We start from the raw sequence: 23,674 nt of genomic DNA, 5'->3' as shown, positions 1-23,674 counted from the left end.
ATTTCCTTACCTTTTTCTTTTGTATCAGATTTTGATAATGAGATACAGTTCCAGGCAGCTTTCTAGAAATGTGACTAGTTTAGAGAAATAACAGGATGATACATAAACACTCCTTTTTCAGCTGAATAAGTTAGGGAGAGAGCTGTTGGACAAGTTGTTGGGCTTCACATGTCCTCTCAGGTCATTTCCAAAAGCATGTCCAACAGCTCTCTCAAATACAGTTAGTCCAAAAAAAATTTCATAAAAAATCTTTACCTCTTATACACTCCCTGGAACATTATGGCTACACTGCTGCACCTCTACTAAATGAGGGAAGTTACAGTAGTCTCTATGGAGGGAGGAACAGTCAGTATAGACAAACTCTTACACCTGTAGCAGTTAGGGTGATTTAACACACTTGCACCAATACAGAATTACACACATGTAACAGTTACAGCATAACAGCTACTGCATGATGGGAGAAGCAGCTCCCCCTTCCTTTTTTGCAGCTACAACAAGCGTACATCTGTCCATATCCAAAAAACCCAATACAGATATTTTGTTATGGACACAGACAAACAAATCACTATGAGTTAAAAGGGGGTTGGGCCTTTCTGCACATCAGCTACTCTATGGTCACTATTCTGTGTACCCACATCAAATCCACAGTAAGCAAAACTATGGTAAACCGAACTATGGTAACTTAATCTTGTTTCATTGAAGAGCAGCATGGTTTAGCTTTATTTTGCTGCAAGTAAATACAGACCGACAGACACTTACCATGGAATAGCTGATATGTAACAGGTCCCTTTTTAGCTCACTGTAATACGGTCACTGGTCCATATCCTAAACTTGTTTAGACTAACACAACAAATAAAACTTAAATGGTTTTCAATCTAGTTAATGGGGATTTCTTAGCTTTAAATGCTTTCATTGTGCTGCTGGTTGTCACAACACATTTGTATTACAGTAGTGTTTGAAGTCCCAGAGACCAACACTAGGCACTTCACAAATGCTTTTAAAACTGCTAAGAAGTGAGTTTTTGTTGATGACAAGTACTTAATACTCCCAACATGAATCATTCAAACATGCATTGACCTGGATACGATTGGCAGTGTGATTCTCTGCAGAGTGTGTGTAATAAATTATTTCAACCCTGACATTCAGATTACCATGAGGATATCCTGCCATTCCATTCAACACAAATCCCCTATACATATTCCATGAAGGACAGATATGCTCAAAGTTATTTTAGCGTAACCTCTGAGAAGTCTGAGTCTTCAAAGCATGGGTACTATTAGCATCTACCTCCAAATCAAATAAGATATTGTGAATATTGATGTTTTTATGTTTAGTTTATTCCTATTTCTTTTACAAAAGTCTCTCAACTACCATAGGCTAAATTTACTTGAGTTGCTATACTTTCTTCTTAGGGATGAAATAAGTACAGAAAATACTAGATCATGGGTATGTGGAGATTAATTTGGGGGGAGGGGCTGGCACTGTTTACACATACTGATATCTTTCCAAAGTAAACTAACTATATTCCTGTTTAGTCTCCATCAACAGTTAATAACAATAAGCATGAAAAAAGTCAGTATCCACAGGAGTTAGCTTGTTGTACACACTAAAGAAATGGCATGACAGCAGACATTTCACATTAAGTTAAAGGACACAGGATAACAAAATGTTGACAAATCAGTAAGAGCATGGCTGAACTAACATTTAAGCCCAGGTAAATGCCCAAGCACACTCTTCTTCATAATCAACCAGTGGCAAAGATGAAAATTCCCAGTGTAATATTTTTCAGTGAAAGTTAAATTATTTGCAGCCTTTTTCATTCTTTTCTAGTTCTCTTCCATATTAATTTTGCCTGTCAAGCACCTGTTACTTTCTTCCTGACCCTCACCCTCTATTTAGTCTTGTCTTGTTTTCTACGGCTCTGCTTTCTCTCTCTGCTCTCCACTTGAATTCCATTTCTGTATCTGTACTGTAGATTTTCCTTTCAATTTTTTCTTACCACCGCCACACCCTTAGATTTTCATTCAAAAGCCTTTAGGAAGATCTTTCTTTCCCACATGCTCCTTCATAGGCTCCATCTTAAATGTTTCTGGTTTTCACTCATTTCACACTTTTCTTCAGTTTCCCCTCTCCGCATAGCAAATCACGCTGTTTTTCTCCCATTCTCTGGTGAAGAACCTCTAGTCTTCAGAATTATAAAAAAGAAGACAGAATAAGTTCAACAAAGGTACTGGTGTGAGTAATGTGAGAGGGACCAGATAAACAATTCTGTCGAGACATTGGAGTTTTTTTGTTGTTGCTAATTCTGAATTCAGCAACTGTGTATTGAAAGATACATCATTCTTACCCCCCACCTTGGTGCCAGCTGGATTTCTAAATGGCCACATCCTTGACAAAGATCAAATTTTCAAAGAGGTATATGTACATCAGAGGTACAGGTTGCACCTCACACCTTTGGCAAAGCTGCTGAAAACTTTAATCCATCTTCTTAAATGAAGACACATGTGTTCCATTAAAACTATTTATTTTTAAATTCTACCAATATAAATTTCCACAAGTTGTTTCAGAAGTGTTCACTGAGAGGCAGAAACAAACACACACAATAGCATTATGTCTGTTATTATTACGATATGTCATCCACCTTGTGAGTATTCCATTCATTCCCATATTATTCTGAGTCCATGAAAAATGTTTCGAAGTCCTGATCTAAGTCTGAAACAAGGGCATCCACAAAGTCTTCAACTGATGGGGCCTTCTGAAGCATACCTATGAAAAGGACCACAACAGCCTCTTAGCAAGAATTATACAAACATTAAAATATTGAAAAAGACTATGTTTGACTTGAACTAATTTGCTCATTAAAGTTGTTAGGATTCATAATCATGAAAGAGGTAACCATTTTACATGGGAACTGCCTAGTGCCCAGAGTATCAACATCCCTCGCATGCTCCTCACTAGTATCCCTGTGATCCAGGAAGAATGATCTCCACTCCACAAGCAGATAACTAAGGCACAGGGTAGACTGGTTTGCAAATGGTCACAAGGAAAAAGAGCAGATCACCAGGAACTAGCCATATGTCTGTTGAGTCTCCACCTGGGGTTTTCATTTGCTAAAAGAGCTAATCTATCCTGATACCCCACATTATACTAAAAAAAAAAAAAAAAGCCCAACCTCTCACATGAAGAACCATTAAGATACATTTATCATCAGTGAAGCATGTCACATGACCATATAGTTTAAAATCCTGTCAGGTGATCTCATTTCTCTCATCATGCTGTCAGCAAATTCAAGCTTTGATCCAGAACCACAGTACAAGCAGTACCAAGATGGGGGATTTTTTTTTTTTTTTTTTTTTTACTGGGGTATTAAAACACAGCACCCTATGGTGCTGATTTAAAAAAAATGCAGCCTTAAGCTTTGTTTATATAGCATTATTTTATTTTACATAAATTTAGAAATGCCTAAAACATACTACTGTATCAGAACAGAAAACCTAAGTGGCAACATTTATTTTTCAAATCTTTGCTTAAAAAAAAATAAAAAAGACACTAGTCTCTATTAATAAAGTACATTCAATTAAAAAATAATCAGAGGATGTTTGTCAACATGCATTGGCAGGAAACTGTCAACACAAACTGGATTTGCAACAGGAAAAACACATTTTCTTTAAAAGCATAAAATTATATTGTTTAAATTATTTTTGGGTGGTCCGTTGAATACAAATGCAAGACGCTAACTTGCTGAGTGGCTTCTTGTTAAGATTTTAAACAGAATTTTTTTTTTCACATGTAGTGGAAAAAAAAAAATCAAGAACAGTTTATACAGATCCAGAGTGTGTAAATAAAATGTAACTGCTGTGTGGCTTTGAAGTGATTAATTCTTTCTGACACAACTGCCAACGTAAATATAACCTTGCTCTACCCTTTAGGATAAGTACACCTAGTGCACATCATTGCATTCTTTCACATCCTTAAGACTATTCAGTTTCGATAGAAATAATAAGAGTGGCATTTATGATCAACAAAATCTTTCAGTGCAGCTTTCAACAAAATCTGACTAGAGCCAACTGGCTCAATTCAATGTTTCTTGTAAGTACAGTAACTGCTAAATATAATGGTTCAAAAAGAAAAGAGACCAGGTCTCCAGCAATTGTCCCTAGTAACTAGGACAGTTTCCTTGCTAGGATTTTAGAGCATCCTGCCTTAGTTAGTTTTAAACATGTATTGCAAGCATCAACCTGAACTGCCGTAACACTGTGGGTTAATACCATGAATTACAAGAAAAAACAAAAAGTTCACAGTAAAGATGGCATTAAAAGGTAATCAAAGAATATTTGCATTCAGTTATTTTTAAAACCAAAGGGAAATAAATGGGTTTTTTAAATGGCCTACCATGATCACTGCCCTAGTTTTTGTAAAATAAAGTATTCAATGTACTTTTAGGGCATGGACAAACGTACAGCCAGAGTGGCTTCACAGTGGGAGAGGGACTGCTACCAGGGAGTTTGCAGCAGCTGTTACATGTCCATGAGCCTGTAGCCATGCTAGTATACTCAAAATATTCTCCTAGTGGAAACTGCAAGTGTACAAGCATTCTCTCAACTTCTGGGGAAAAAATGCCCCTTCTGGAAGATCTTCCATGTGTCCACCTTAAAGATTTCCCATGCGAGAGAAACTCTCACATAAGATGTATGCCTGTAGACTCCCCTCCGTGGTGGTTCACGAAGAGAGGAGAGGGGAGCAGCGGGGTAATGTTCCTTGACCCTTCCCCAGACTGGGGATTGCCCACTGTCAGAAACCCCTTCAACTGGCCTGGAAGGGGAGGGGAGCAGCAGGGCAAAGCTCCTCTACTTTCTCCCTCCTTTGTCATGGCACTTTAAGAGCCACATACCCACAGTATCATTGGCTCCCCAGACCAGGGCCTCCCAGTCTGAGCAGCAAGTAGGGAGCTTTGTCTCACTACTCCAGGACCCCCCAGGACTGGAGAAGTGGAACAGCTGATACACCCTATGCCTTCCCCAGACAGATCCTCAATCTGGAGAAGGGGCTGAGAGCAGGGAAGAGGGGGAGGCTCCAGGATGAATATATGCACTCCTCGCCTCCTACAACAATTTCTAGCAGTCGCAATTTCTCAAATATTGCAAACAGAAATAAATGCCTGTGTGAAGCCAAAGTGAGGGCAATTTAGCACATTTGTATGGATACAGGCTCATTGTAGATGCAAGTTACAGTGTAACAGCTGCCACACACTCATAGTTTCATAGTTAGTAGGGTCGGAAGGGACCTGAGCAGATCATGAAATCCGACCCCCTGCCATGGCAGGAAAGAGTACGGCAGGTGTTCGTCTAGCCTCCTCTTCGAGACCCCCAGGGTAGGAGCCAGCACCACTTCTCTTGGAAGTTGGTTCCAGATCCTAGCCGCTCTGACCGTGAAGCAGCGCCTCCTGATATCTAGCCTAAATCTACCCTCTGCCAGCTTGTGACCGTTATTCCTAGTCACTCCTGGTAGTGCTTGGGGGAACAGGGACTCCCAAGCAGCAGTTCTCTCTACCCTTCTGAAGCCACTCTAAGAGTACATTGGTCCACACCCATTGTTCATCAAGAAAAGGAGGTGCCTTTTAGACATGTACCTTATGTGGGTGGAAACACACAATGGTGTGCTGAAAGCAGTTAGGGTGGATAGAAACACAAACACCATTTTGAAGACAGATCTGCAAACAACAATCCAAAAACAATCCACCCCAAAAATCCACAACCTATGTAGAGAGGGGATTTTCTGTGGGAAGACTTCCTGCTCTTTAGTGGATTATGCATCTTGCCACACCATCAGCTTAAGTCTGCATTACTTCCCAGTAGTTTCCCCTGCAATGGAGATACCCTTTTAAAGAAGTCCTCTAGAAATTACTAGCAAGCTTAAAACATGGTTCCACTGAAGCTATACTACTTACGGGCAGCCACAACAAACAGGCTGCAAGAGTCCCTGTAAGTCTGTCCCTCTAACAGAACCATTTGTTCCAAAAGCTGTACTCCTTGCAGGTAACAGAAATCTTAACAGAACACAAGTGATTTTTTTGGTTACCTCTTCAAAATATTGATTAAAAAAAGATCAAAAAATATTTTAAGAAGTAATATATTGTATAAAATCAGCCTAACTAAATGACACATACTTGTTCTGTCAAAAAGAATTAGTTAACAAACTAACTGTGCAATTGACAACTCCAGCAAAAAATGACATGAAGATATGTACTAAAAAGAAAAAAAATACATGCAAGTCAATTTGAAAATAAAGAGATGTGATCTGAAGAAGGAAACCCAAGACAATCTGATTTATCTCTTCAGTAAAATAGCAATTTATCATAAAAATCCTCCCACTAGAAATTACAGTAAATCAAAGGGAAAGAAAATAAGTATAAGTTTATTTTAATAGAGCTAAATGCAGCCTCACAAAACCTTACTGAAAAAATTATTTCAAACTGGATTCAAGTGAACTGAAAATTACTTTAAAAGATACCACCAACAGAGCTGGTGTCAGCCACTGTTTTTAAGCCACAGGGGGTTAAGATCGAGATCTGTATAAAGAGACTGTGGAAGACTAGACTGTAGACTGTCTAATGACGAAATAAAACACTGAACACAATTAAAAGTCTAAACTTATGATTTAGAATTATGCTACAGCAGTGTTTCAAACTATTGCTGTATGCAGGTCACACCACAAGATCAGAGATTTTAAGGCCAAAAGGGACTTTTTGCAGGTCTTGAAAAATGATGGGTGCTGCATAACACTTCAATCTAAATGATTCAGTAAGATAGTCACAAAAACTGGCAGTTGCAGCTTTCAAAACCGTGAGCATATTTTACAAGTTCAGCCTGATTCCTTTTCCAAGGCAGTCTCTCCCAAGCCTAGGGCAACTGCACAGCTCACCTCCTCTGCTTTGAAGTTGTCTTCCACATTAAAGCACTGAGGTTAACCACACCCTTCCCAGACATGGTTAGCCATAACCTACAATCACCTGTAAATGGAAAATTATAAAACCTGTGGCAAAACATGGCCTCTGCCCCCTTGGAACCTTGTAATTATTTTGTTTCTGTTTAGTTTGGAATAATATTTATTGCCATTCATAGCTGATGTTATAACCACATTTATCATTCATGTAAAAGCTCCTTATATAAGGCTCCGCAGGCCATATGTTGCCAAAATCTGGCCTATAATATTCACAAACTACTGTAAGAAAGACAAAAGCACTTCCTGCTCTCACATGGGTGTGGAATAAGATGAAAAGCCACCAAAACCTGACTTCCACTTTGACAAGATTAGCAGGTCAGGTGACAATTATGTTATTAAGTTTTGCACTGACGTTCTTTTAAATAAACTACTTAAGTGTTAAAGCAAAAACAATACTAAGCTGCTAATTTGATATGTACATTTTGGTTTGACTTGCACAGAGCTGTAACAAGCAGAGTTGGTGCTCCGGGCAAAAGCTGGGGGGTGGGGGTGGGCAGGGAGTCATACTTCCAAGAGTGGGGGAGTGGGAAGGCGCAGGGATTCTGGGTTCCCAGAGTTCTTTTTTTTTTTTTGAGGGGCACACATGGGATAGGGTGCAGCACAGCAATCCCACCCATCTCCAGAACTCCTAAACAACTGAACTCCTGAGCTGCTGCTGCCATATGCCCTGCCCACGCCAGCTGTTGCTCTTAAAGAAGCAGCAGCAACAGCAGTGACAGCAGCAACAACAAGGGGCTGTTTTGAGTAGCCATGGGACTGCTCTTGCTGCTGGGATGCAGACCACATGGAGATGGGGGGTGATTCCAATGTCCCTCCTAACTTGGTACTCAGGAAAGTGCCCTTTTTCCCACTCCTAGTTACGCTTCTGGGTTCACAACCCCTTACTGCTTCCACTGCTCTGGCAGCAGTGCCAACCTCACCACCCTGTTACTTGCTACTCAGACCTGTTGGCATGATTTTTACTACACTGCCTGTTTAACCACTGTCCTTGTCCTCAATTTCAATTTGCACAGCTATTGCTCTCTTTCTTCAGCTTAATACTCTCCGCAGACTTGTTTTGTTCCAGAGGACTTATTAAGAGGCAAGGATTTTTGTGGATAATGTCCTTATTGGACTAAATGCATGATTGAGATAGACAAGCTTTCAGATATACAATAATACCCTTCTTCAGGTCTCTTAGACAAAGTTTCTCTCCCAGAGATCCAAAGGAAGGAGGCTCTTTAACTATCCGAAAATCAACATTTTGAAACTTAACTGACATTAATGGATTAACGATACTTTAAGAGCTCAGAGGAAAGGTACTGTGTAAGCATAAAGCATTCTTTCATTGAGCACCTAGCTTATATGTTTCAACAATGACATTTACATAGTTTACATACTATATGTGCTCAATGAAGGAGAAAGGTGTTTACTCTGATCACATAATGCAAAGAGATTTTAAGACACAGACAACAAAGAATGTCTGAAGGTTGTTTTCATCACGTTTACCTTCTTTTGAAGATAATTCATAATCTAACTTTTCAATTGCTGATCCTAGAACACAAGTTCCAACCCACTACTAAAAGTGATAACAGCAGGGCTAGGAGAGATATTAGTTGAAACACCAAATAATCTTTATTTTTGCTTTATACTGAGAATGAGTAGTCATAGCGCTGGTGCAGGCTGAAGTATTTTAGTGCTGTGAAAATGAAATGGCACAAAGACTTCCTGTTTGTCAGCACTCGCAGAACCAGCTACTGCTGATATTTCATGCATTATACAAAATTGGTAGGCTAGGGCAGATTCAGTGTTTATCGGTAAATGTTGATAAGCATCAATTTCACCTCACATTCAGATGAAGGAAAAATATTTCCATCGTTAATAATCAAAATTTATAGAAAGGGGATGAAAGAAAAATGATGGCTGACGGAGTGTGACAGTGCGGGGAGCAGTCCTACAGAACCATGCTGACTGTAGTTTGAACAGCAAATCCCAGAAACCCCAGGGGACTGGGAACAAAGGAAGAGGAAGTGACAGAATGGACAAGGGAACTACAGGAGAATGAAGCCAGGACTGATGGCAGTCCTACAGCAGTTATATTTGTTGCAGCAGGTGGTTAAACTGCACAACCCTGAAATTTCAATTTGTATCAATTAAATTAAGTGCTTAAAAATAAACATCAATAATATCCATCAAAATTATTAAAAAATAAAAACTGAATCCCGCCAAAGCTAAAAATTGGCTTAAAAAAGGAACACCCCTCCTTTATTACACCCACCTGGCTGATTCTCTGTGAGTTCTGAGGATATTTTATAAGACACCCCCTCCTTCCATCACTCTGTTCCTATTGCTAGAGTTCTAAAATTAGTGGCCCATAAAGCATAATTTAAGAACTAGTCTGTCTAATCAGATAAATCTAACACAGCCCCTTCAGAAATTCTATGAAAACACTGGTTAGATATAAAGGATCGAATACAAAAATACCATTGAATTATTGATTACTAGCCATCTGCTTATAAAAGCTTATACCCCACATCTCTGATTTAGTCTATAAAGGTGTAAATCTAACCTGCCTTCTGCTTGACTTCAGATTAACACAGCTAAGTACCTTTATTTAAGATGCAACCACAAAAGTTTGGTAAAAGGTACAAGACATTCTGGCTGAGAAATAATAATAGCAACCCTCCTTTTCCTTTTACCTTGAACCATGAGCATGGGCTCTTTTCCTCCACCATGTACCAGCATCTCTCTGCGATAACGTTCACCCATTGCCCTGAAGGAACAGATATAGTAAGATTATAGCCAACCGCATTCACAACCTGCTTGGCTTTCATTCGCATTTGTCTCCAGCTTCTTCAAAGAACTGACACAGAAATAGATCTAATAAAGCCTGCTGCCATGAAGCAATCACTGTCTTCATTCCACTGACTCCAGAACTGCAGAATTTACTTAAAATTACAATATAAAGGACAGAGCTGGATAAATGTGATAAAAATAAATTGCTAATTATTTAGTATTTTAACTTGGCAAAGTACTTCTTAGGATTTGCTGCAATTAAGAAGAAAAATTAAAAAGTTTTCTGTAGCTGCTTAGAGTACTCAGTTAATTATAAGAATGGTATGGTATCATTCATTTCACAACATATCCTCAAAAGAATAACATAACTTTATAAGTGATTTTATAATGCAAAATCCATTTGTCAGACTTATTCAAATAAGGACCTGTGAATACATTTCTATTTTTGCTTTATTTTCCTTCAGCAGGCTGAATATAGAATACTTCATCAAACTTTTCATGTCTCATTAACTTTATTTGTAGCTGATGAAATGCCTAAGTAATACCTCAGATAGGGCTGCCTACAGCATCCCTAAGAATCAACCAGTAATGCTGCACGCGTCTCCCAGAGTGCTGCATGAGTCACATGAGGAGATCCAATATCCGCAGTGTTCCTAGTTCCTATATATGAGGGGAGCAGGTGACTACCCTGGGCACATTTGGGATCCCAGCTTGATCATTACATCTGAAGTGACATCTGTAGCTTCATTTAATTAATAGCTTTGAAATCATTAGGAAATGCAGATATTATTGTTTATTGTCATCAATTTTCACACATCTGGAAGCATTTCCTTATTTTAAGAAATCAGTTTGAATTTTAAACATCACACATCAAAACAACAGAAGTCTGATGTGCTGAAAGGCGCTCTCTATAAATAAGACTGATTTTGAGAGCCCGCATGATATTTAAATTAAATGCTAATTCAATGCGAAAAGTAGCTCGCACAATGCAACAACCAATTTACTATCTGTGGATAGACAAATCAAAAGAGGCTACAAGGAAGAGAAACTGGCAATTGACATAAAAGTCAGTTAGATCCACTGAAAGCAGCATGGTAGAATTGCCTCTGAAGGAACATCTATGCAGCGCAATGCCAGTGTCATGCAGAAATACCTGAACTAGCCAGCTTGGGTACTGGAAACTGTAGAACCATGTAAGAATAATGTTCTGCCATGGATTATTTATAACCTACTATTGTAACCATCCTACCACAAGCATCTGAGTAAATTTAGATACCTCTATGTGGCACTGTAGAAACAGTGCTGTGTAGATATACCCTAAATGGGACCTAGATGCACACAGTGTAAGAAGACTTGCAACAGATGAGCTCAGGGAGGCTACACTATGTAAAAGAGGCTGAAAAGGAAAGGCATAGAAGAGAAGATACAAAAAGCCAACAAACAAGCAAATGCAGCTATGTAGACTGGTAGAGCAGGGAAATGCAATGCAAAGGGAAATAACCAGGTAAAGTATAGGAGGCTTTGAAGTTTGTGATAAAAAGTTTGTTTAATACTTGCAGCTCCTTCAGACTTCAATCAAAGTTACAGGTAATTAGCCACTCTGAAAATCAAGCTATTTAATTAGAGGTCTAATTATGAATTTGGGTGCTTCCCACCTGGCACCTATGTTTTAAAATTCTGGCTTGAATTCTCTGCATCACTGAACATGTTCTAAAATACACCTGTGCTTCTATTTCATTACATTTTTGAAAATTAACCACAGTGAAAAACAACTGGAACGGGATAAAAAAGAATGCAAGATGTTAATACAGATACAGCAAGGGTGCTTCCTGCTTGTCAGAACAAGCAGGCCATTAAATACCGCTCTATACATTTTTTCTCTTTTTACCTGTCAAATGGGTCCTGAGCAAAACACTGTTTCCACACCATGGAGGCGACAGCCCTGGACATGAGGTAAGAGTAGTATTTAGCACTATATCCCACAAGATGGCTGAATCTTAGCTGCCAAGCCTATAAAGGAGAAGAAATCAATGGAATTCATGTCACTTCTATCCATCAGATTATTTTGATGTTACATATTATCCTTACAACAGATTCTTTCTGGCAAAAAGTGCACAAACTGGACGTTGAATCCATTAATTAATACAGTGACAGCTGGAATAATATAAAGGAAAGACTCTGATGCTAGTCATAAGAAATGGCCAAAATACGAACATAAACACCTTATTCTATTTAGTATTATTTGAGCAAAATATTACCTTTGTACTTTGGTGATCAGCATAATATGAGTAAACAAAGCCAAAAGCAGAGTAAGGTAAGTGTAAATAGTATAAAATATGGACATACTTAAGTATGACTAAATTTCTATTTGCGGTTAAGAGAAAAAAAAGAAATTCACTTATTACAAACAACACCATGTTTTATCATTTTCCACATGGATAATTGCAGTGCCACATTTGAAAAAAAAGTTAAATCCATAAGCTTTTGCCACAAACAAAATTATAGGAGAGGCTTGTATTTGGTACTATATAAAGTAAAGCTTCCCACATGCCAAAATACAGGCTCAGAGGTAGATGAATTACATCCACATGCCAGACCATTGTTTGCAGATTTGTTTGTATATTTATAACAGATTAGGCTGTAATGATACAATTGTTTGTCTGTGAGCTGTCACTTAGCTTTCTGACTCATTCCAGGGCTGCTGGACTCCCCTCTTAATGCTGTTTTTTGTTTACTATTTGGCTGTTTCTTTAACAGAGAAACTTGGAAATATCTGTTCTATACACAAGAAAAAGGTCCATGTTTTTAGAGTTTCCCTGCCTGTAATGTGAAAAGGACAGCAAATTTAAATCGAAAACACATATGCTTCCCTGCAGTCTTCTTACATGCTTCTTCAAAGTAAGTTACACCCAAGGAATAATGGATGAATGAGAAAGCCTTAGTTGCCTTGCTGGCTCCTTCTCAGGAAGTAAAGAGGCAGTCAAGTCACAACACTTATTTGTCCAAATATAATCCAATCTCCTCTCTGGATAATAATTTGAATGTTAAAAGCACGAAAGAGAGGGAGCCTCTTTCATATGAAACTGAGAAACAAGGTCAGAAACACTTAACCTTTCCTGAAGTCTTTTGGGCAGGGGAAGGAGGAAGCAGCAGTAAAGAATCTTCTGAAATACTTTTCAGACTCAGCTTCTTCCTTTAAAGCAGGCTCATGAGCATAGTCCAAGTCAACAGATTCTGCAACTAAAAAGCATTTTTGGAGGGAGGCCCACATAAGGACCTTCAGCTTCTATGAAGGCTTTATGTAGGAGTCTGGGTAAGGCAGGTGCACTTTACTGTTTAATTATTTTTATTACTGCAGTGCATAGGAACTTCAGTCATAGAGCAAAACACTCTTGTGCTCGGTGCTGCTTACACACTGGGGCAGAGGGGAAGGGGGAAAGAGGGTGAATCTCTACTCTGAAAAAAGATAATAATTCAAATGTAGACAAGATGTGATAGATACAGGCATTATGACATAATTCTGGTCACATGGTAGGCAGTGGTCTCAACGCACTAGAAGTACGCACTGTCAAGATTTTTATAGGCACCACAACAAAGGAGAATTTTAACAGGGGATTTGAAGGATAAATGAGTCCATTTTAGAGGCGTTTCCAATCAGAATCAATGGACTGTTGTTTTTGTTTTTGGGGATTTTGTTTTGTTTTTTTTTTTTGGGGGGAGAGGGGGGGAAGGTTGGTCCTAACACTATTGGATAAAATTCTGAGGTAGACTGAGCAGAAAGAAGCTAGGAGCATACTGGAAGTTAAAATCCAGGAACAAAAAACAAGATCTAAAAGTTTGATTTAACCCAATCAAAAACAGCAGTCCTCTCATTTGTAAGAGCAGAGACTGGCAAAGTTAGTTTCTTGGGCTTTATGAAGTGCTGGTGCACTTTTGAAGCATATGTCAACTGAAACTACTGATTAAGAGAGATTTTTGGTGCAAAAATCACCTGTGGTTTCTGCTTCAAGTTGAACAGAAAACTTGTTGCCCACTGGCTCAGATCCTCACAAAGAGAATGATGACAGATGAAGCTGGCTGCTCCTTTCTCTGTGAAATGTTAAATAGTCCCACGTAACACCACAGAGGGGTACATTTTTAAAACGATACAACTCCCAAAGAAGTGTCTGGAAAATGGATTCCCGGTTTGTACTACAATAGCATAAATCAAAGCATCCTACTTTGACCTCATTTAAAAAGAGGCTTCTCACAACATAGTGCGGAGCATAAGCCACACAATGAAAGAAAATTTAATCAGTTTATAAAATTTCTCTTGCTGGAATGAAATATAAATAAATAAATAAATAAATCACACTAAAAAGTACCTTGTGACTTGATGCAAGTTCTTAAAAATGAATTTTTAAACCCAATTATCCTACCCTAGGATAACACATGGTTTGAGACTGCGTTCAGCTTGCACTAAGAAGTTCTGCAGTTATGCAGTACTTCTGCACAACATCTACAATTTTTCTAGCAACTGCCTTAATTTATCCATAATCACTAAACTGAAAACACATTTTGAAACAGACAGAGAGGATACTAATGTTAAAAGACTGAACCAGGAAAACATGCCAGTCTTTATTTTATTCTATAATATGTCTTCAATCTCATAGGTCAGAGGTTCTAAGTTTCAGCTTGAAATACAGCAGAATTTTCCCAGGGAAAAAACCCAAATAAACTTTGTACTGTTCTTTTTTTTCCCCCACGTACTCAGAAGCGTAATAACTTCCAAATCTGTGTGTATGAAATATTGAAAGAACACAGCATTTTTGGTACTAGGGGAGAACCCTTTCCAGAAGCTTGGCATAAGGGAGACTGCTTCATCCTGCCTTATGTCCCCCAGTAAGTAAAGATTCAACAATCTCCAACTGAAAGACAGAGCAGCATGTCTCTTCTTCAAGAAAGGGAGCACATCCATCTGGCCCTTTGTTCTTTCTACTGGACATCTATAAAGTACTATATCCAGCATAAGGGCTTAGTTTATCTTTAAAGGTACTCAACAGTCTGAGCCCAGAGTAACTACAAGATCCCTGATAACACCTCCATTCTTCAGGGCCAACAGGCTGGTCACAAATAAGCAGAAGACAGATTTTCTCAAGTTCTGGCCCAAGATGGTAAAACAAATTTCCTGCTCGAGTTACAGGGCAGGAAGGATTTTATAAGAAGTTTCTTAACCCCCCAAAAACTGTAGACAAGTCTCCCATTGCAGAACACAATTCTTTAGGCATAGCTCTTTTGGTTTTTTGCAGTGTCCCCACACAAAGTGGATCCCAACTATTCCCATCCTTAAAGCAGATATCAACTCCCCAAATCCAACTCCAAGACTTTTCAGTATTATACAAGCAAGTTTTCCCAGTTCTTTAGCTATTAACTCCTAAACCTAAACCTGGCCCAAGGAAGTCAAGTTTTAAACTTTTACAGTAAAACCTGTGTTAACTGGCATGAGTGGGGTAAGGGGGGTGCCAGGTATCTAAAAATTCCAGTTATCTGAGGCAAGGCTTTTCAACCTTTTTGAAAACCCCTGTGGAGCTGGGAGGGGGAAGCAGCTGCACGCAGAGTGGGATCGAGGGGGTGGGGGCATGGCAGCAGCCGTACACAGAGCGGCAGCAGTGCAGGGTGACATGTGAGAAAGCTGCGTGCATTTTTCCATGATTAAAATGAAACACCACGATATATATGGAGGGGGAGAGAGAGAGATAAGTAGACAGATAAAGGTTCAGTTTAACACAATGTTTTATTGATATAGCTACAATTTTAAAACAGTCTGGAAGCCTCCCAGTACCTCAATCATTATAATAAAATAAATTTGAAATACCTATACATTTTGGCATTTGATTTAGGTTATTTTTATCATGGAAAATCAGAGCTCCCTGCAGCAGGGCACTGGGATGTGGCTGCTCCTTTAAGGGCACAAGCAGCCCGAGAGGCCGCTTGCAGGTGGCACAGACGGCTAATAAGAGACTCACCTGACCAGAAGAGGGCTTAGGCTGGGGCTATATAAGCCCAGAGCCCGCACCGGTCAGGCAGTCTCTCCTTGGCAGCCATGAAGTGTGAAGCTCCTGACTGCAGGGCTCTTGAAGGGACCTGGATTTAACTAAACAACTCTGTAGGCCTGGAAACAGGAAAACAGAGGCAAGTTCCCATGGCAGATAAAAACTGGGTTTTACAGGCAAGCAGCCTTTGTTTTATGTTAAACCCCTAGGCTAGGGACAGAAGTTACACATTAACCAGTTTATATGATCAGAAACTGGTTTAAATCTTTAACAGAACAGAAGCTCAGTGCACATAAACCAGTTTCAAAATGGCTGAAATTGGTTTCAAATACACCTAGCTGAATGTAGTATCAGATTTAACTGATTTGAGTCAAACTGGTTTATGAAACTTCTGTCCCAGACCCCTTCCTGGTTAGAGTTTAAATCACAGTCCCCCAGAAGAATCTCAGCATGCGCTCCAGCCCTGGGCTGAGCTCAGTTGGGCTGGGCTGTGCTGTCTGCTCCAGAGAGCAGGGCTGGCTGCACCCCTCTGCTCCCTAGCTGGAGCAGTGAGAGCTAGCTCACTGCCCTCTTCCCCCTCCCCCTCCCAGGCAAACCCCTGCTGGGGTCTGGGGCTGGGAGGGGGGTTAGATTTCCCTTCCCCTGGGTACGGAGATGCTCTGCCCTGCTTACTTAGTGCTGGCTGCAACTGTGGACTAGAAATCCCAGAGGCACCTGGAAGCAGGAAGAGGAAGTAATGAACAACCCTACAGAGTCTTGCTGCTGTGAGTATGGGCTGCAAATCCCAGAGACCTCAAGAGCAGCAGGAAGAGGAAGCAAATACACAGCCCATGCTAGCTACATGCCAGAGAGCCATGCTGTAGTACTCCTCGGCTTTTGGCTTGAGCCACTGCAGGCACGTGGCTGCATTTCCTGAATCAAAAGCGAATATCTGTTCATTTGCTTATTAGTTCAATCTTTGCAGCTCAGACTAACCTGCATAGACTGAATCAATTCAGCCTCAGGCTTTTTGACTGTCTATACTTAGCCCTAGAGGGTTTGAGGTGTCTGTCAGAGGGCAGCGATGCTTCTTGTTTATTTGTTACACCAGAAGCTTAGCCTTGAGACCTGCAGTGACAGGCTCAAGGCCGATTTAGAAAACCGGTAACCCAGGAGCCCTCAGATAGAGTGGGGCCCAGCAATGAGTCCAGGAGCCTAGGAAAAGGCTGAGACCTGAACTAGAAGGTCCACATGCCCAGGGAAAGGCTGAGCCAGGCCAGAGGGTCCACAAGCCTGGACCAGGCTGAGAACTAGAGGGTCCTGAGCCCAGAGGAGTTGAGTGCGGGACCAGAGGTCTGAAGGCCCAAAGGAGGGACTGTGTGAAGGCCCCCCGCACCCCATAGTATCTCCCAGCTCTTCATCCCTGCATGTACGGGCACTGGCGATGCTGGCCTAGCCATGTGGCTCCCCATCACCCCAAAAGGGTCCTCTCGCCCCCTTCCCCTACTAAAGGGAAAGGCTGATCCCCTTGCCCCCCGCCCTGCTACAGCCCCAGCACCTGGACACCTTCCCCCAGTGCCAGTAGGCACCCGCCCCCTTTGCATCCTGTCTCCTCCACACACCTGCCACAACCTCTCTCCCCCCATCCCGGATAGTCCCCAAACCCTGGCCCTCCAACCCCCGCCTTCCACAGACCTACCTGAATCCAGCTGCCAGGGATGCTTCCACCATCCGGTCTGACTGTATGCTGGCTGTGTGTGTATGTGCATGTGTTTTACACACATATGCACGTGTTGTCCCCTGCCTCCAATCATCTTCCCCCCCCCAACCCTACCAGACCCAAACAGCTTATTGCAGGCTGGGAGACTGCCATCCTGCATGGGGAAATCCACCATTTCCCATGGTTTTCTCCTTTAAAGAGGAAAACCCACATTTTTCTCCATCAAATGAGAAAATCCATGCTTTCCTGCAGCAAACAGAAAACCAGACCCCTTTGTAATTATGCATCTTGTAGCTTAAAATTTTATTTTATGAAATTTCTTATAGGTGCAAATGTTCCCGATTTCCAGTACTGAATGATTTCTCTATACCATTAAAAAAAATCCAACATATTGAATAACCGTTTTGAAAAGGCTGCAGGATAGACAAATTATTAGGACACATTTCTTAACTGCAACTTAATGGAACTTTAACAATGAAGTTAAAGAATTTTCTAAGTTTATCCACTATTTTAAGGATATATGTAATAACCATGAAAGTTTCATGAAGACATTCCTGGAGTTTATTAAAGAACAGTATATTTCTGCAGCTTAGCCTAGGGCTTAAGATAATATGCCATCTGCAGGTCATGTTACTGCCTGTTATTTTTTATGGTACAGCTGACAAAAATAAAGATGCATGACTGAACCTCTGAAATTATTAAAGATACTTATTTACCATAAGTTTTCCAATTACCATGTCTACAGAATTTCCAAACTCTTATTTACAAAAGCCTTTCTCATATTAAAAAAAACCTGTAAAATTTTAAATAAGGTACATTTGCTGTACCCATATATGAAACAGCACTTTAAAAAAATTACATTGTTCTACAAGCTATTGAAAAAGTGAAATGATTTTACTAATTTAACCATCCCCAAGCTAAAGCATGAGTTAAGCTTTAAAAATGTTTCCAACTTATGTTTATCAAAAATAGGGTGAATTATCAGAGACAGCAATGTCAAAATGACAACAAAATCAACTAATACACAACTTAGCATTGATCCCTAAAAGACTCAACCAGATTTTAAAAGGACTAATGAATTAAAATTATTGTGTACTTTAGTATACAGTGTATTATTTGAAAGTCAATTCACTGCAAGGTTTTCCACTGACAAAACCATCAGCCTGCTGTTGGGTTTTGCTTGCTGGCAAGACAAGTGCACATTATTTATTAGTGCTTTGAGATTTTAAAATATTACCCAATACCATATTTTTATATTTCATGCTGTTTTTAATATATGCTGTGCAGTCGAGTAATTATAGTTTTTAGCACCTCGTGTTGTGGTGCAGGTTTTGATCTAAAGGAGTATAAGAGGCATTTGTGATTTTTATATTTTGAAGAAGAGTGTGTTAGACAAACTGTGAAGGAAGAGTGCTGCTGTAAACTGTTTGTGGTCTTGGGAAGAAGTCTGCAATGTTGATTAAGCACTGGAACAGGCTACACAGAGGCTGGAAATGTTAAACCAGGGATGATCCTGCCTATAGTTCAGAATTTTGAAATACCGTCAATTTCTGAGGTTAGGAGTGAAACGGGGTGCAAGATAAACTGACTAAAAGACACCAAAGGGACTAAAGAATGGAAGTTGAATAAGAGATTCAAGGTTCAATGTATAATACTTCTGTGTTTTTATAATAATTCATAAACAAATCTAGAAAGACAGGGAATGTAAATATTTTCACAGGAGTTTATACTGGGGAAGAGGAAAGGAATGTAATGTACAATTAACCACTTAAGTGTTTCTGCTCATGTACTATATGGCCTCTGAATTATATAAATTAGATGAGAATGTGTTTACAATAATGTCTATAATCTATCAAATGATTTGACTATCACAACTCAAATGCTCAAAAACTATTTACACCTATGCTCACATACAAGAGTGAGTTGTGAGAATTATTTTTGTGGTTCAATATTGCTCCACTGTCTATCAGATAGTTAGTTTAAAATTCAGGCAAAGCAGAACATAAATAAAGATTTAGGGCATCTAAATTGGACTATTTACTTAAAACAGACTTTGTTATATTTGTACATGTGTTACAGTCATTTTTTTTTTTAAAGTAAAATAGCAACAAGATGTATAATCTAAGAACTTGCAAATTAATCCTTTTTGTTCCAACAGATACCTACCTTGGATATTGATACATATGCAGCACATATACAACAATGAACAAAGAATATTAGAATCAGGGTGTATCCCTAAGCTTTTCCTCAACATAAGTTCAGGCCTCAATCTGTCTTTCAGAGCAGCAGTAGCATACTGGGATTAAATAAAATAGGTCAATACTTTAAGGTAATGTAGAGAAACACATTTTTGCAAGAGGTGTTAATTACTAGTAAATATTTGCATAAAATATTGGCCAAAATTTACCAGTTTGCAGCAGTAGCATACTGGGATTATATAAAATAGGTCAATACTTTAAGGTAATGTAGAGAAACACATTTTTGCAAGAGGTGTTAATTACTAGTAAATCTTTGCATAAAATATTGGCCAAAATTTACCAGTTTGCCTGAGTATTTGAACATACTAGATCAGGATTCAGGATCCTACTTCTAGCAATCCTGGGACTTTGAGCCAGTCATGTGATTTCTCTAAGCCTCAGTTCTTCATATGAAAGACGAGGGCCATAACACGCTACCTAACCCTTTTCTGCTTTTTAGATAGCTTTTTCAGGTTGTCCCTTATTACATGCTCATACAGTGCTTAGGAAAAGGGGCCTTGGTATCAGCTGGGGCCTCTCTATAAGATATTTATTATATACATAATAATACATGGGCAGTTGCAATTAAATTGCCATGCACATACATAGCACTAAGGCTGCCATCCTGAAAACATTAGGAATTTGGCATGAGAAAGAACTATATTTTGTACACTGACTAAATGTTATAGGAAGCAGATACAAACATCTATTTCAAATGCTCCCAAATCAATTGTAAAAGTTACTTAACTGATACCTGTATCTGCTTAATAAAAATAAAAAAAAAAAAAAAAAAAAAATCAGTCTTATTACACACAAATATCACTAAAAGCTTGTTTGAGTTTCATGGGACTAATGATTGTAAAAATAAATTCCTTAAAAGCGTTTCACTATCTTATGATTTCTGTAAATACTCTGCTGCCACAAACATAGTTGTCCTGTGAATAGTATTATATTACTTCTAGAAAGCAAACATTTCAGCATACTTGTTATCAGGATTTTTTATTTGTCATAAAGTGAACAGAAACCCTTTAAAAAGCCAAACAAATCTCCCAGAGTGACTTTAAGACCCTCTGAAATACCCAATGGCTTTGAACTGCTTGTTGAACTTCGCGTCTCACCAATTCTTTTCAAACTGCTTTCAGCTGTTAATTATTTATAGAAAATTAACTTCTTCAGAGTTCACAGAGTGTTTGTTTAATATTCCTCTCCTCATACCTAGACCCTGAAATCTGATGTTGCAGTGTACTTGAAGAAGGCCCATTTGAAAGCTAATCCAGCGACGTGCACTTTATGCAAACAACTGGGGCTTCTTCCGGTTTGGCAAAGCACTAACTTATTCTTTAGAGGTTACACAAACTTCCTGAGGGACTGATGGGTATACCACTTTCCAGAACGCTCTAATGAGTTATAATTAGAATGGCAACAGTATCAGTATAAGTAGCTGCTTAGTACAAAAAAAGAAGAATCAAAGACTCCATGCCTTTATCATCAAACAGGGAAACTAGGGAAACTTTATCATCAAATAGAAACTCTATGCAAATATCATCAAATAATCTGTATCTTTGATGCAGAATCATAGAAATAGGGAGCTGGAAGGGACCTGAAGGTATCATCTAACCCATGGATGTCAAACTCACTTAGGCTCCATGCTGGATCCAAACTGTTAGATTCCTTGTGGTCTGGAAGCAGACCAGGGCACAGGGGCAGCTGCCTTTGGCCACCGTGTCAGCAATGACAACAGGTTCGTGGGTGGCAAGGACTTTGGAGGCAGCAGGTCCTAAGATGGTCCAGGGGTATCAGTAGGATTTGGGGACAGCTGCAAGCCAATTTTGCTGCTGACGGCCATGGCCTGTGGTGCTGAAGGACCCCACGTTCTATGGCAGGTCACATCCCCAAATTTCAATAGCCTGTGGGCCACATTGGACACCTCTGAACTAGTCCACTTTGTAAGTATACCTTCAGACCATCCCAGACAAATGTTTACCTAACTTGTTCCTAAAAGCCTTAAAAATTAAGATTTCACAGTGTTCCTATGCAGCCTGCTGCAGAGTTTTACAACTCTTCCTTACCATCCAAACCTAATCTTCCTGGCTTCAAATTAAGTCACTTTATTCTTATCCTGCCCCAGAGAACACAGAGAAGAATGGCTCACCATCTACATAAAAAATTCAGCAGTAGAAAAAAGACTCTTTGTGCCAACAGCTTCAGTCTTTCCTGTTTTGGAATATACTGAGATAAAATTTGAAAACATGAAAATTCTGCTAAAAAGGGATGGATAACCTATTAAGGCAGGAGTAGGTAATTATTTGGGCTGGAGAGTCACTTAAATGAGTTGGTGTCCTCTTGAGGGCCACATCTCTCCCCCTCTCTCTTCCTCCTTCCCTCCATGGAGCTGTCTATGCCCCAATCTCCATCCTCTCTGCCTCTCCCCCTCCTTCCCTCTCTGGAGCTGTAGCACATCCTGATCCTATCTCCCCCGCTGCTCCCCGCCCCCCACCAGAGCTGTAGCACACCCTGATCCTCACTCTCTCTCCCTCCTACCCCGGAGATGAAGCAGCCCCAAACTTCTCTCTCTCCCCGCCTCCCTGGAGCTAGTTCACACCCCAATCCCCTCCTCTCTCTCTCTCCACCCCTCCCTCCTTATTGCTTCCTCTGCCCCTCCCCCTCTGCCCAGAGCTGTAGCACACTCCAATCCCCATCCCCAACCTGGAGCCTACCAGCCCCATTCACAGCTTACACCACCACCTGCCCAGCATGGTGGAAGCAGCCCCAGGCAGGCACCAATGTCAGCTGTGGATGCACCCAGCAGGTTCCAGGTGGGGAATCTAGGCATCCACTTATGTCCACAGCTGATGCCACTGCATCAGTGCCGAGCAGCAGCAGTCCTGCCTGCCAGCCTGGCACAACACAGTGGCTGGAGCCAGAGCTGCTAACTGCCCACAGGCCAGATCCCACGAGTTTATAGCCGCCTGCCTGCGGGCCAAACAGTCAGTTGGCAGGCCAGATCGGGCCCCTGGACTATAACTTGCCCACCCCTGTATTAAGTGGCAAAGTCCAAAGACACAAATATTTCCAAGCTTTCCGCTTTAAAGCATTAAAGCATAAATGTTATACTTACAGTATTAGATACATAAGGCAATCCATAAAATTTCTCCTGGGTTTCCTTTAAAATGTCTGTGGTTGATATCTTTAGAGGATGTTTCCCATGATAGATCTGATCCAAGACAGCATAAAAGACCTAGACAGATAAAATATATACATATATATATATATATTTTCAGCTTTGGTTCACACGCTTGGCATTTGGCATGTGGTTAGCCAATGGAGATAAATGCAACAGCATACCTCATGAAAGTTGGGAAATGCATACAGTTTCCAGCTGTTCTACTTTCTGTGCAAAATTAAAAGGGAAAAGGTCTCGTCCCACTGATGTGCTCAGTATGATTAACTCCACCTAACATAAACAGGTACCAACTGGCTCATGATCTTGTAGGATTAATCTTTTAACACTTAAAGGGCATTGTCACCTTTTGTGAGTTTATATATTTGTTTACCTACCTTAAAACTGAGACCTATTCCTAAAGGCTTCTAGAAATCCATCTTTTCATTGAAAAAGTTTTAAAATACATTTAATTAAAGATCTACTAACACCACTCTTGCATTGCAAGAAACTCAGACACAGGACAGCACAACATGCTCTCTAGGACAGCATTTCTCAACCTGTGGGTCTTCTAGTGTGAAACTATATGAAAGGGTCATGAACAAATTTTAAAAAATGGATTCTCCTTTAAAGGAGAAAAACATGGGAAGCCGTGGCTTTTCCCTTGCAGGCTGACAGAGTTCTAGCCTGCGAGGGGCTGCTTGGGGCTCCCCCTACCCCAAACACCTACCCGTTGCCCCACACATTGGGGGGCTGGGGCCTGGGGGTA

At 40.1% G+C, this 23,674-nt stretch overlaps 1 protein-coding gene across 3 annotated transcripts in view; it reads right to left on the bottom strand.

Annotated features, from left to right (window-relative positions):
* Window positions 1-2,293: 2,293 nt before the first annotated feature.
* MIPEP (mitochondrial intermediate peptidase) overlaps window positions 2,294-23,674 on the bottom strand; it is a 101,817-nt gene continuing 80,436 nt past the window's right edge. For 2 of the 3 annotated variants that reach the window (XM_019530173.1, XM_019530174.1), the window contains 4 exons: window positions 22,864-22,983; window positions 11,666-11,787; window positions 9,681-9,754; window positions 2,294-2,766 (listed from right to left, as the gene is read on the bottom strand). In XM_019530173.1, the coding sequence (XP_019385718.1) occupies window positions 2,669-2,766; window positions 9,681-9,754; window positions 11,666-11,787; window positions 22,864-22,983 (414 nt within the window). In that variant the 3' untranslated portion in view covers window positions 2,294-2,668. The remainder of the gene's footprint in view (window positions 2,767-9,680; window positions 9,755-11,665; window positions 11,788-22,863; window positions 22,984-23,674) is intronic. The other variant, XM_019530175.1, reaches the window with a different exon arrangement.

The sequence above is a fragment of the Crocodylus porosus genome, unplaced genomic scaffold (assembly GCF_001723895.1).
Source record: "Crocodylus porosus isolate Cpor-Errol unplaced genomic scaffold, CroPor_comp1, whole genome shotgun sequence".
Taxonomy (NCBI): domain Eukaryota; kingdom Metazoa; phylum Chordata; order Crocodylia; family Crocodylidae; genus Crocodylus; species Crocodylus porosus.
This window is presented reverse-complemented; position numbering and strand designations above follow the sequence as displayed.